This window comes from Mus pahari, chromosome 16 (assembly GCF_900095145.1).
Source record: "Mus pahari chromosome 16, PAHARI_EIJ_v1.1, whole genome shotgun sequence".
NCBI lineage: Eukaryota > Metazoa > Chordata > Mammalia > Rodentia > Muridae > Mus > Mus pahari.
This window is the reverse complement of record NC_034605.1, coordinates 3620255-3634763: the sequence shown is the minus strand read 5'-3', so window position 1 is coordinate 3634763 and position 14509 is coordinate 3620255. Positions and strand designations below refer to the sequence as shown.

The following is a 14509-nucleotide window of genomic DNA, read 5'->3' as shown; positions in this document are numbered from 1 at the left end:
CTCTGCCTCTGCCTCTGCCTCTGCCTCTGCCTCTGCCTCTGCCTCTGCCTCTGCCTCTGCCTCTGCCTCTGCCTCTGCCTCTGCCTCTGCCTCTGCCGACTCCTGAGCGCTGGGATTAAAAGTGTGTGCCACCACTGGCTGGCTTGTTTTGTTGTTGTTTGTTTTTTTTTTTATCAAAGTTCCCTTTGTCTTTCACACAAACCTAGAGAAGACTACACTATATTGTTATGTTCAAGTTTAGTGATTTTTTTCCCCCCTAAACACATTAGTGTTTCATTGATCTTCTGTGGGTGCGATTACAGTATGCCACTGTGTGTGTCACATGATTGCCGCACTGGATGCTTCCTAAGCCAGGTAGAGTTCTGTTATAGACTTCAGGCTTGATGACGCATGCCCTCGTTCTGTTGTGTTAGGCTAGGGCTGATGTTGTACCTATCTCAGAGCTGTGAAAATGGAAGGGTCAAGTGGCTTGTTCAGGGTTAGTAGTTAGTGAGTAAGAGCGAGACAGGGCAAATCGTAGCAGGCTGACTCCATATCGCTGCATAAGCTCGAAACCACCCAGGTGGGCTTTTCCCCCTTAGAAAAAAATCTTCATTCCTAAGGGGAGCACACTGCATTTATTTAATAGTTATAGTTCAGTGTACACAGATATTACATTTGTTAGCATCATATTGCTATAAAGGAATAACTCAGGCAATGAATTTATGTTTTAAAAAATGGGTTTTGACATTCAAATTTAAGATTGGAGGCCAGGCATGGTGGTGCATGCCTTGAATCCCAGCCATCAGGAAGCAGAGGCAGATGGAGTTCAAGGCCAGCCCGGTCTACATACTGAGTTCCAGAACAGCAAGAGAGAAAAAGAGAGCAAGAGCCCACGAGTCCTTTACATTTTTAAACATCTGCTTTTATTGTATGGGTATGAGTGTTCTCATGTGGGTAAGTGCACATGTGTGTGCAATGCACATGTGTGTGCAATGCCTGAGGTGCTCAGAAGGGGGCTCCGTACTTGTGGAACTGTGTTACAGATGGTTGTGAGCCACCGTGGGTGCTAGAAACTGAACCTGGACCCTCTACAAGAGCAGCAAGTGCTCCTAACTGTGCGTCTATCACTCCTGTCCCACCCGCCTGCGTTGAAGGACTGTGCCAAAGACCTAAGGACCTCCCCATGCTCACTGGTTCCATCACCTCCCAATGACATCACCTAAGATAAATCTTTAATATATGGACTTTTGGAGAGCATCCACCCAACCATAGCAATCATTTACTTTAAAACATTGTTTAATTTATTATTCTCATTATTATATCTCTGTGGTTTGTGTGTGTGTGTGTGTGTGTGTGTGTGTTTGTTCATGGTATATGTAGGCACTCACCCCATGACATACACATGGAAGTCAGAAGACAGCTCTGTAAAATCATAGCCCTCCTTCCACCTTTATATGGGTATTGAATTCAAGTCACTAAGCTTGCGTGGGAGTGCTTTGCCCACCGAGCAAACTCACTGACTGCACATTTAAATCATTTCGAGGTTTTTTTTTTTTTCACTGTAAAGATCTCGTGAGTAGGTTTGACCATAAAACTCTTTACCTATTTAAGAGTTCTTACAAGTAGGATCCCTGAATCAGTGGTATAAAAGAACAGCATTCACAGTGAAGGAAAACCTTTTCTTTCTTGCCAACCAGACTTCAGACAGTGTGTGAGTTCTTCCGCTCTTTGCTGCAGTTCTCTGCAGCAATGAGACCCACCAGTAACCTGCCCCCACTACGTTCCAGGACAGGCAGACACCAATTACATTCACAGACAATACTGTGTGTGTTTATACACATATACATTTTTCTGGGAAGACAGTAGTTAACAATGTCAAAATCTCAAAAGATGACCACACCCAAGAGAAAGAAATCTACTATCAAATATTATGGAATTCCCTTAAATCCACCACAGATATGTATTCTTTGATGAGGAGGATGGGTTTGGAAAGGCGTGGGTAGGTACTTTTATAGTTTAGCCAACAACAGCGTGTCCTACACAAACATTAACAGTAAAATCTGCATCACACCGACTGCTCTTCCAGAGGTCCTGAGTTCAATTCCCAGCAACTACGTGGTGGCTCACAACCATCTGTGATGGGATCTGATTGTCTGAAGAGAGCAATGGTGAATACATTTAAAAAAAAAAAAAAAGCAAAACTTCCCAGGTAGAGTTGTATACAGGACATCAAGTTCTACAAACTTGGCTACATATCTTAAAGATGGTAAAGCCAGCTCACACCTACAAAATAGACCATAAAGTCTGTGCCACACCTAAAAGATGCCATATAGTTGTCAAAGCCTAAAAGCCTGCTCCACATCAGGCCACAGATACATAGGGAAGAAGCCTACTCTACACCTAGACTACAATGGATAAATGGCACAGCCAGCTCTATACATAGGCTACGTGACGGGCAGATATTATACAAGATTAGATCAAGCACAGGTGAGTGCTACAAGCAATAGACAGACAGACATGAGCTGTATGAGATAGGGCCTACAGGGTACCATGGCATACAGTCTTCCAGGAAACTTTTGTAAATAAGTAGACAGAATACACACTACCGTGACTGGCTTTAAAGTATATATTCATAAAGTTTTAGGTGGCCAAGGCAGGGATATTTATTACAAGTGCACTGCCTCCCTGAGCTGCAGAGTAAGTTCGGAAGCCAGCTTGAGCAACTCGGTGAGAACTAGTCCCAAAATCTAACAGGAGGAGGGCTGGGGATGTGATTCAGTGATTATGCTGGGGGTCCTGGGTGCTGTCAGCACACCAACCCCAAATATAACACAGTGGTCCACGCAGCAGCGGCGTGGCGTCCTATCACTGAGCATTGTGCACTGCACATCACAATCCTGCTACGTGTTCACAACACTTGCAGTAGCGCTTCCTCTCAGCCAGCACTGTAATGTTAGGGTGGGTAGTCGCTTGGATGGTTGGAATTATCAGTCTCATCGTAATATACAAGTATACATTCATTTACATATATACTTACATATTCATACACATACACAAATATGTGTGTGCACATGCACATGGGTGTGTAAGTGTGAGTGGGTACATGTACATATTCATGTTTGTAGAGGCCAAAGGACAGCCTAGGTGCAATCCTCAGAGCACCACTTTTGAGACAGAGTCTCTCTCTCTCTCTCTCTCTCTCTCTCTCACTGGCCTGGAGCTCCTCAATTAGGGTAGACTTGCTGGCTAGTAATGTCCAAGGATCCTCCTAGTGCTGGAGTTATAAGTATGGGGCCCCATGCCCCATGCCAGGCTCTCTCTCTCTCTCTCTCTCTCTCTCTCTCTCTCTCTCTCTCTCTCTCTCTCTGTCTCTGTCTCTCTATGTATCTCTCTATGTATCTGTGTGTGTGTGTTTCACTGGGGATCGAACCGTGGGCCTCACACTGTGAGGCAAGCACTTAACTCGTGAGCCAGCTCCCCAGGCTTTCATAATCTTATAAGGCCACCACCATGGATACAGTTTGTACCTGACCGAAAATATCCTTTCCGCAGGACCTGACTGCATAATTGGCTATGGGGGAGCGGAGCTGACAAATATCAAGTGTTTATGAATATAAAAGACAAGTTTCCCAGGCAAAGCTCTTCAAGTCTGTGAAGGTCGTTTTTCTTTCAATTGCTGCCTTGGGGAAAAGTCCAGATGTAGCCCTATCTCCCCTCCCAACTCGCCAAGGTTCAAAGAGCAATAATTTAGAAATCGAAGTTGCCATGGCAACACAATCTGTTTAGAGTGTCATGAAAAAATAAGCTTCAAATAGAAGTTAGCACTCTGGCCCTCCGTGGTGGTGGGGGTCACAAGTGCATGCCTTTGTCTCTCCGCTCCGTGCCAAAGGCTCTGTTTCAGGAATTTTGCTTATTTTTATGACAGCGGGGTGTCTCCCCTCCCCGTTTAATGGAACTGAGAGAGTTTGCTATGCAGCGTGGTAATTTGAGAAGTAATTACTAGGGAAATTGCCTTTGAGTCCCCTTCCCACCTTAATTTTCCCAGGAAGCACCAATGCCAATTTCAGACTTGTAACAGAAAGGTTGTCCCGAGGTGCAGAGAACTGACAGTTGTGAGGGAGTTTGCTTGGTCCCCTGGAACAAGACCCCACAGTTCTCCCATGGGGCACTGCTGAGGCAGGAGCAGTCTGTTTAAACTCCACTCCCACCCACTTCCCATCATGTTCTGGCCTTAGGTAAATGACTCACCCCCGCCCTCATGTCCTTGTTCCTTAATAGGGTCTTTCCTCATGGGAACCAGTTGTGAACCAGACTCCACAGTCTGCTTCATGGAAGATGTAATGCAAGTTGGTGGTTTTCTGCTTAGATTCTTATGAGCTAATTCGTGAGAAAGGTGTTCTGAGAAGTCAGTCAGGTCACGTGACAGGTGGTCTCGCCTCTCCCCCTCCCCTCCCCCCATGCTGCCTGGAAGTGAAGTGGCTGTATCTGTCCCGCAGGTCATGATGCTGATCCGGAACCACCCGGTCCCCATTCTTGCCATGGTCAATGGCTTGGCCACAGCTGCAGGCTGCCAGCTTGTGGCCAGCTGTGATATTGCTGTGGCAAGCGACAAGTCTTCTTTTGCAACTCCTGGAGTGAATGTTGGACTTTTCTGCTCCACCCCCGCGGTCGCCCTGGGGAGAGCAGTGCCCAGAAAGGTAATTGAACTGCCCTTCGGGGCTCATGGGTTCCAGATTTAGCTTGGGAAAAGTACCTCTGTGGAGGTGGGGAGATGCTTGCCAAACAAGCATGAGGACCTGAGTTCAATCTCCAGAACCCACATACAGAGCCAGGTGTAGTGGCGCACTCCTGCGATCCTGATGCTGGGGAGGCAGACACAGCTGGATAAGTGGAGCTGGCTGGCTGCCAAGGCTGCTCACTGAGTCCAGGCCAGTGAGAGATCCTGCTCCCTCCCATCTCTCCCCCCAACACAAACAGGATACACAGCACCCGAGAAACTAGAAATTAGCATCTGGTTTTTAGACACATGTGCGCGCGCGCACACACACATGCACACACACGTATACACACACACACACACACACACACACCAACCACAGTACCTTCTGTCTTCAATATTAGACATTCTGCCCCAAACCACTCGCATCCTTCTGCGCTGGGGAGAGAAGCACTCACTGTTCCTCCTGTAGCATCAAACAGCACCGTCAACCTGTGAACCGCCATATCTCAATCTTACAAGCACCGCACCGTGACGGTTTAGGTTTCTCGTTTTCGGGAAAGCATAGCCTTTGCGTAATCTCATTTGAAAATGCAGTTGAATCAGTTTTGTTCCACTAAATGGCTGCCCAGGAGACACAGTGTACCGCGTGCTGACACAGCGCCAGTGTCAAGGGGCTGAGGTGGAATCTCTGGCTAATGACTTCTTGACAACCATTCTCATCCCAGAAAGGATTTAAGTGTCTGATTTACAGTGCTGGGCTTACAGTGGTTAGGCCAGAACTAGCCTGTCCATACTATGGGACTCTACACAAGGAGCAGCTGTGTGTCGGAGCTGTCTTGTCATTACTAATGACAGTCAAGTCCGTTTCCCCTTGTAAAGCTGTCTTCCTTCCGCAACCTCACAGAATAGTGTTTAGTGAGCATCCATGAAGCAGAAAACCACACTGTCTGTTCTGGGAGAAGAAGGGCACCCTGTTCTCAGTGGGGAATCTGGAAAGGACGCCGCAAACCTATATATATGCAGTGAGCGAAGAGTGAACAGCTTCCTAGAACAGACTAAAACAGACAACTGCAAAACTTAACAGTGGCTCACAGGCCTGAGGCAAGAAAGACGTGAGACCTGAAGGGAAACCAGTAGTAGAGCCAAGGAGTGGCCGGGAGAATTTTGCCCTTCCCCAGGTCTTCCTGGTTAGTTTTGGCAGAAGCGTGTGCTCCTGTGGAGACACTGCGGTTAACTACTCGCCAGTACGCTGACACCAGGCTGGAAGTGGGCTGCAAGCTGCAAGAGGTGATGGTTTGTTTATTGTTTTAGATAGAATATTGCCTTAAGTGCATCCATGTTTAGTGAATATTTCTTACATCATTTCCCGGACTTCAAGTCAAAATAGATCACAAATCTCCTGTGGTACTCAAGGGCTGTCTTGTAACTGCAGATGAAACCGTGAAGCCTTTCATAGCAAGAAGTTGCTATACTGGTTCATCCTCTTTCCAACACATGACTTGCTGGAAGGTTCCATGGTAAAGGCATTTAAGTCCTATTAACAGGGTAAAAAAATAGCAAGACTTCTAAATTAAGGCTTATCAGAATTCCTGGAAACTTCATACTGTCAAACTTTACAATTGTTTTTGAAAAGAAAGAGGAGAAATGTAACCAAAATATCCCTTGAATTCCATGGAAGCCCAGTTCTCGGAACCACATTGTGTCATCTGCCCAGTGTGACAGATGATGGGGCAAGGGCATCGTGAGAACCAGAATCGCTTTTTCCCTGCCAAAGAACGTTGTGTCAGGAAGCAGGCCTTCTCAGAGCAAAACAATCTGTCCTGGGGGTGGGGAGAAGGCTCCATCAGCAAATTCCAGCTGCACAAGCAGGAGGCCCTGAGTTCCATCTGCAGAGCACACTCATCAAAGCCAGGCCTAGCGGTACACACTTGTCATCTCAGAGCTGGGGAGGCCAAAACTGGAGGATCTCCGAAGCTCAGGGACCAACCAGTCTAAGCCATCAGCAACGTCTACCCACTGAAAGACATCTTGTAGATGCCTTTCAAAGAACAGGGTAGGGGGGTAGGGGAGCAGGGGCGGGGGGGGGTATAGGGAACTTTCAGGATAGCATTTGAAATGTAAATAAAAATAATAATAAATATATAAATATATATATATTAAAAAAACAGGGTAGGCACCTCCTGGCAAACAACACCCAAGGTTGACTTCTGACCTCTAAATACATATGCACACATGCACACATGCACCCAGTCCAGTATGCGAATGCACGTGTGCGTGCGCGCGCACACACACATACACACTCAGAATTATAGTTTCTCTTCATGTTCTGGCCCCCCCAGAAGAAGACTGAACTGAGGCACACACTGTGGACATACCATTGCATCTGCTGGAGATAGGTCCCTGTGTTTATCCACAGAGAAGCAGGCAGGTGCTTTTGTAAACTTTCCAGGATGGAACTTCTCAGTCCTTTCTCCTTAGGTGTTAGGACAGCATGTGTTGGACTCTACTTCCCTCTGCTGGACACTCTAGGGAAATGTTCTGCTGTGCTGGAAAGTAAAGACTGGTTCTACTGGGCCTGGAGTTGAGCCTACTGTGTCAAGGCATAATTATTCATCTTACTTTTAAAGTCATTCCCTATTTTATTGAATTCAACCCTGCATCTTCATTGTTCCATATAAAAGCTCTGCCTCCTCCAGGTGTTCTCTTCCCCAGCCAGGGCTGGCCATGCACAGCTAAGAGCCAGCACCTCAGGCATCCCATAGGTGTATCAGTTCCTATTCCAGGAAAGCTGGAGAAGACACGAGTCTCCTTTCCAACACCAGCCCCTTCACCACAGGAAAAACCCTTGCTTTCGCTTACCTACCCACTTGGCTGTGTGTCTGCACACCCTTATTTCCCACAAGTCTAACTCAAAGTTCGATCCTCACCCAAACCACAACCCCCACAGAGACTTGGGCATGACTCATATCAACTATTTAACAATTAGTTGTATGCCCAACTTGATTTAGAAAATGCAGCTTAAAAGCACCCAGGCATGCTAGCGACTTTCCTAGTTTCCCAGTGAGATGAGGGCACTGATCTTATGAATGTTTCCTGTGCACACCTGGTGGGTGTGCACTGTATCCTACCCTCCCCCCAACCATTCCTCTTTCTCCCTGCATCTCCTCAAGCTGCAGTCCACAGTTTCAAGAAGACAGACACCATTGCTACAGCCTGAATGTGTTGTCCCCCGAGTTCATATGTTGCAGTGCAATCATCAAAGTGACAGCTGTTGGAGGTGGGGCCTTGGGATGTGATGCTGGGTCAAGGGTAGAGCCTCATGATGGGACTAGAGTCTGTGGGAAAGGGGTGCCATGTCTCATGTGAGGACACAGTGATACGTCGGTCTCTGAACCTGGAGTCAGCTTTCTCCCTGGACACTAAGACTGCTGACGCCTTGAACTTGGGCTTCCCAACCTCCAGAGCACGAGATCTGCCTGCTTCTCAGCTTCACAGTTTATGGCATTTTGTTCTTACAGTCTGGATAGACCAAGGCATGGGGCCCACCCAAAAGATAAGCAGAGAGGCCCCAGGATGCTAAGGCGCACAGCCATCACATCTGTGTGGCCCCTCTGCTATAGTGATCCACTCAGGTGCTGTGAAGCCTTGAAGCCAGTGTCAGAGTCACAGAAACATCCAGTCGGAGTGAGGATGTTAATATTAGTGACTCTGCTCCCTGGCATCTACCGAGAACCCAGCTATCTCGGATTAATCTGTTATCTGGAATAATCACCAGGGCGTGGAGAATGCAGGTGCCCACTCATCTGCCTAGAGGATGGATCAGACTCTGAAGGGTCAGCTGGTTTGACTCCAAACCTCTCCTTTCTAGAAGATTGTCTGACATCCAGGTTAAGACACAGCCTCAAATCTTGATTGTCATTTTGAATGAATGTCCCCCTAGCGTAAAGAACTACTGACTTACCAACTTCTTAGGGTGACCAAAGAGGTGCCAGCCTGAATGGCAACGTGAGCCCATTAGCAGGGAGGTGAAGGTATCTTTTCTTCTAGTTCACCTGAAGATCCTGTAAACACACAGTGTAAAAATGTAGGTACTAAGATAAGATTGTAGCTGGGAAAACAACCTGCCTTTTCCTTAGTGAATGTCACCCTCTAACCTCTTGAACATCTATATGCTGTAAAACATGTGGCTCCAGTAGGCAGAAAGGGAAACTGAGACCTAGAGAGGGTGGTGAGCTTGGCAGGATGGCTTAGGATCCCAAAGGCAGGGGTGGAATGCCTTCTGGCCTTTGATCTTGTTCCAGGCAAGTCATCCTTGAGCAGGAGGTATTAATCTCATGAATACTTTCTTGATCTTCTGGGCCGAAGGGAGATAATCCAGGATTGTAGACACAGATGCTTATTGGGGACTATATCCTTCTGCTGGTCTAATATGTTATCCTCAAACTTGTGTAGAAGAGCAACACACCAGAGTGCTCTAGGCTAACCCCTTGTGTTGTAATCCCTAAGAGGTCCTGAGTTCTCTTTTCCCGACCCTGTGTCCGTCCCACAGCATCAACAGCCAGCCCCCTGCCCTCCGCCAGCTTTTTCTCTGTTCTCTCGGTTCTTTGCCTCAACAGCTAAGACTTCTAGGACATGTGCAGGGTCCCTGTGGTGTCTGTTGTGCTATGTGTTGTATGAGGTAGGGAATGTAGAGGCCAGAACCTGACTGCAGCCCAGAGGCCAAGCTGAGACCCCAGAACAAGATTCTCAAGGGAGGCAGACAGGAAAGGCTCCCCCCACCAGCACGTGGTACCAAGACTGAACATCCAAGAAAAGGGCAGAGGGAAAGCCCTGCACCTTTCAACCTGGGTTTGCAGCCGCTGGAGGGCGCTTTGGGCTGCACTCTGCCTTCCTATGCTCATTCACCCCTTCGTTCAATCATACATAAGGAAGGTTGTTTGCATGTGCAAGGGAGTCTCCTAGTGCTGGGGATAAGGAACAGGACATGCACCCAATCCTTGTGGGAGTTACATGCTAGCAAATGCAATCAACACATGAGTGTGTGTACTATACAGTATACCAAACGGGGGAAAAATGTATGAAGGATGACCGTGTAACAAGAAATGAGAATTTTAAGATGGCGGCAGTAGAGGGACTCCTTGAAAAGGTGACAGACACGGAGCTAATGCCTTGAGGGGAAAACATTCCAGGCAGAGGGGGAAGCGAGCACATGGACCCTGGAGTGAGAACACACTTGGTGTCTGAGAATGACTACCAGGATCTACAGAGATGGAGAGGAAGCACCCTTGCTCTGTGTCCCCGTGCACCCTCAGACCCCCTCTTGTCCACATAGGCTTGAAGCTGTGGATGCCGACATTTGAGGGTCATTAAATGGGGTTCACTGTGTGGCTGTAGAACCCAGGGGGGGGAGAGAACTTGTGCCCCATCTTCCCGCAAGCTTGGCATTGGGGAAAGGGCCTGTGAGGGCAGCGGTTCCCCTCCTTGCCTTATCCTGCCTACTTGAGCATCACAGTCACGCCAGGCTCTGCTCTGGGCCCTGAAGACATTTAAGTCTCTTCATGTCCCTTTAACAGAAATTACTCTTTGGGGGTCCTGCTGAGGAAGTAGCACCCATGGACTTGTGTTCCCGTAGGAAATGCCCCCCCCCCGCCCCGTACCATTCGCAGGAGTTATGAGCCTTTTCCCAGCGGGATCCATGGCCCCTGTCAGACGGGCTGCCGTTCTGCATGTGGCCTTTAAGGGGTACAGGGACTCCCCAGGACTACCAGGGCCTACTGATCAAACCTGTGCAGCACCAAGAGGACCCAGGGGGAGACCCCACCCGTTCTTGGATTCTTGTCTTTTCTTGGGTCTTGGAATGATCTGGTCGTCTCCCTGGCAGGGAGTTGGGGTGTTGACAACATCAAGGGGTGACAGATGCTGTGTCATTTGAGGAAGCAGATACCTGGGCGGAGGCATGCAAGTCTAGAGAGTGACTGACTCAGTACGGCTGGGGGCTGAGGAAGCCCTGGGTATGAAGAGCGTTTGACTGACTCCACCTGTCCCTTCCTCAGGTGGCCCTGGAGATGCTCTTTACCGGGGAGCCCATTTCTGCCCAGGAGGCCTTGCGCCATGGCCTCATCAGCAAAGTGGTGCCGGAGGAACAGCTGGAGGCAGAGACCATGAGAATAGCAAAGAAGATTGCCTCCTTGAGCCGCTCTGTGGTGGCCTTGGGTAAGGCCACCTTTTACAAACAGCTGCCACAAGACCTTAGGACTGCCTACTTCCTCGCCTCCCAGGCCATGGTAGACAACCTGGCCCTGCAGGATGGGCAGGAAGGAATTGAAGCCTTCATCCAGAAGAGAAAGCCCATCTGGTCACACTGAGCCGGCATGAGGAGCGCTGAGTTCATGGTCAGCCCTAGCTGACCCCCAGCCCTCCCATCTCATCCTCTCAACCCAACCATATACTGCCACCTCTTGGTTGTAAGAGAACATAGCCAGCCTTTCTAACTTGGATGTTGGTTTCTCAGTGTGTAATCTGTATTAAATGCCATGGTTCAGTGGGACATGAATACAGGAGAGGAAATGACTTGCTAGGTCAGTGGCCAGATTAATATGCACTAGGTTGTGTGGGCTGTGACAGAAACCCCAGTACCCGATGGAACCTGAAATGCAGTGTTGCCCATACAGAGGACATCAAGTGACGCGTGAAGGAAGGGTGCCACCCCCATGCTTCTGTACTGTCCTTCAGGCACAGTCTGTTCTGATTGCTCATGGCAAGTTCAACAGTTCAAACCTCCATGAGATCATCTCCCCACTGAAAATCTTCTTGATTCTACCAGGAAATTATCATGCCTGTTGCTTTGGAATAATCTTACGTGATTTGAATAAATTAAATATTTATAGAGCTGGGTCATTTCATTTCTAACCCACCGAAAGCTAAGAAAAGAAAAGAAAGAATATTCTCTTTGTATGTCCACTCTGATGGGCACATAGCAAGGGCCTTGCCCTCCACTCACTACTAAACCAGAGGATAAAAGCAGCCCAGAACAGGGCAAGGACCCAGAGCAGACCCCACCCAATGAGAGTCACTTCCTCAGGACACATTTCAGAACTGTGCTCAGCTTCTGGTAAGAAACCCAGACTAAACTCATGTTTGGACCTAGTCATATTTTTTGGCTTCTGGCCTAATGCAGCCCAAAGAGTGTACAAAATTTCTGTGTCTGTAAACTTGACCATAAATCAATATCCATCTATCCACCTACCTCCCCTCTATCTCTCCCTACCTTCCCCTTCTTTCTTTTGAGTGCTAAAATTTGAACCCAGAGCCTCATGTACACAAGGCAAGTACTCTGACACTGAGCTAGACCCCAGTCCTGATTTTTAGTCAACTTTTGTCATCTAAGTGTAGAATAGAACAAGGCCTAATGTCATACCCCTGTAATCACACCTACTTCGTAACCTGAGGCAGGAAGATCACACGTTCAAGATTGGACTGCATAATTTAGCAAGACTGTTATCTCAAAACAAACAAAAAGGTAAAAGGAAAAGATGTAGCTCGGTGGTGAAAACTTAGTCTAGAGTGTATTAGGTCTGGGGCTTTATCCCTCAGCACTAGAAGAGAGGGATGGTGAGGGAAAGGAGAAAGGAACACAGGAGAGAGACCAACACAGAGACTCATGGTCTAGCCTGTGGTTATTACTCTAGTTGCTGGGGTAAAGGTGGCTTATGGCATGGGCATCCGCTGCTGTTATTGTCACAGGCTTTCTCTTGGGGTGGGACCTTGTTTCCTTCTCTGCACTTTAGATGGCACACATGGTAAGACTGCTTCGTGTGCAGAAACCACCTGAGCCACCATCTCCTGCAGCCCCAGAATATGCCAAGTTCTCACGAGGCCCTCAGCCGGGTCAGAGGAGCAGGCACCACAAACATCGTTATCTCGGGTGAGTCTCTGAGGCCGAGACAAACCGTGGGGCTGGAGTGCGTGAGGATCCCAATGTGTCTGCCTATGACAGCCACAGTTCTCTATACCCTGGCTGCACTGCCCCGTGGGAAATGTTCCAGATCATTAGACCAAAGATCCAGAAAAGAAAATGTCTCGTTCCCAGTGCGCACGCTTGCTCTCTGGGGGAGCTCGGTTGCCTAATGTTAGTCTGAATTCATTACCAGAGGCTGAGCACAGTGTGGAACTGTGTCAGCAGGAAATTGCTCTGATCGTGTGGGAGATGCGCTGTGCCTCACTGTGCTCCTAACTGTCCCCGGGGGTGCTCTGAGCCCAGACTGACCTCAAGGACAAATGGCTGTCCTACTACTCCACAGTACCGTCTTCAAGCAAGAGAGTGGACAGGAGACCCTGGGTCTGTTAGCCAGCAGGACGCAGGCAGGGATTTTACTAGTAGGCAATGGGCAGCTGGCTGACATTCCAAGTTATATTGTAAGAACTCATTCGGGTGGTTAGTCCAAAAGAAATGGACCACTCACTCACTGTCTGTTCATCTTTGGCGCCCACACTGAGAAAATTCCACCCAGGTGGGTGCTGGATCATACTGAAGAGAGATGGAGGGTAGGATACACTGTCTAGGCTCCTGAGAGGCTTGGCATGGAGCCTCTCACACATTTGACAAATGAAAACGAAATGCTCCATTCCATATGAGTGAGCCCTGCGCCCTCAGATCACGAGCTCCCTGGGGCCTCGAGGCTGGCTCCCCAGCCTGGGAGCTGATGTGCAATTGACGACTAGCTATAAATATCAGTCGTCACTGGGGCAGAAAATAATCCAGCAAGAAATGTGCCACCGACATCCCCTGCCCCCCACCCCAGCATCAGATAATCTATCCCAAGGCTAACATCATTCTCGGTTTATTTGTATCTGTTTCCTTTTACCAGGATGTTGAATGAAAACTTCCTGATAACCACACAGGATGACTGTTCCTGAAAAGCCTATTATATTTATCTTCCCCTCAGCACCATTTACCTCTGGGGAGCTGAGCTGAGCCCAGCAGACCACACCCTAGAAGCCAGTGCCTGTCAAGTCAGTAGCAAGGGGCATTCGATTCTGCTAGCCCTGAGTGAGGTATTGCTCAAAGGCTGGCTTGGTCCCTGAGAAATAAAAACAGGCCACATGACAAAAAGCCAGAGATTTGGGGGGAGCCTAAAGCCACCCCAGGCAGCCTTGGAGTTCATTGTTCTCTCTTGTGCTATGTATGAGGCTTAGAGAAGTCAAAGCATGCCCTTGGACCAGCCAGTATGTGGTTTTGAATCTGTATGAATGGAAGGGTTATATTCCCAATTGCTGGACTACATACCTCCCAAAATATCCAAAGACTGGTACTCAGCCTGCAGCTAGATCTGTGATGTGCTCCAAAGAGACCAAAATTAAATGTCAGGGCAAAGGGAACACTGCTCTTCAATGGAGATCTGAGGAGAAGCATCCATTTGGTCACCAAGAACACTGACTAGATGTTGGTCAGTTGTGTGGGCACATGTAAGGGAGGCAGCCTCCATCAATGATGTTTCCCTTCCTATAAATGTGCCACCGCTGCTGGCATGCATGTAAATCCTGCATGCAGGAAACTAAGGCAAGATGATTAAGAATTCCAAGCCAGGTTGGATTCTACCACACAGTAAAGTTTGTGACTGCCTACCCTGGGGTAAGGACTGCAAGTCAAGCCCTCCCAGAAATACCTGCATTTAAAAAGTTGAAGCAGGGTCCAGCAAGATGTCTTAGCAAACAGGGCACTTGCCCTCTAACCTTTCGAGCTAAGTTTGATCCCCAGAATATACATGCTGGAATTTACAGAACAGACTCCCACAAGTTGACCTTTGG

General features: G+C 48.2%; 1 protein-coding gene across 1 annotated transcript in view; it reads left to right on the top strand.

Moving 5' to 3' along the window:
* The window catches only part of Echdc3 (enoyl-CoA hydratase domain containing 3), a 21639-nt gene extending 10051 nt beyond the window's left edge, over nucleotides 1-11588 (top strand). Inside the window, exons 4-5 of the mRNA XM_021216005.1 lie at nucleotides 4479-4679; nucleotides 10756-11588. Coding sequence (XP_021071664.1) covers nucleotides 4479-4679; nucleotides 10756-11067 — 513 coding nt within the window. The 3' untranslated portion in view covers nucleotides 11068-11588. The remainder of the gene's footprint in view (nucleotides 1-4478; nucleotides 4680-10755) is intronic.
* Nucleotides 11589-14509: the final 2921 nt, after the last annotated feature.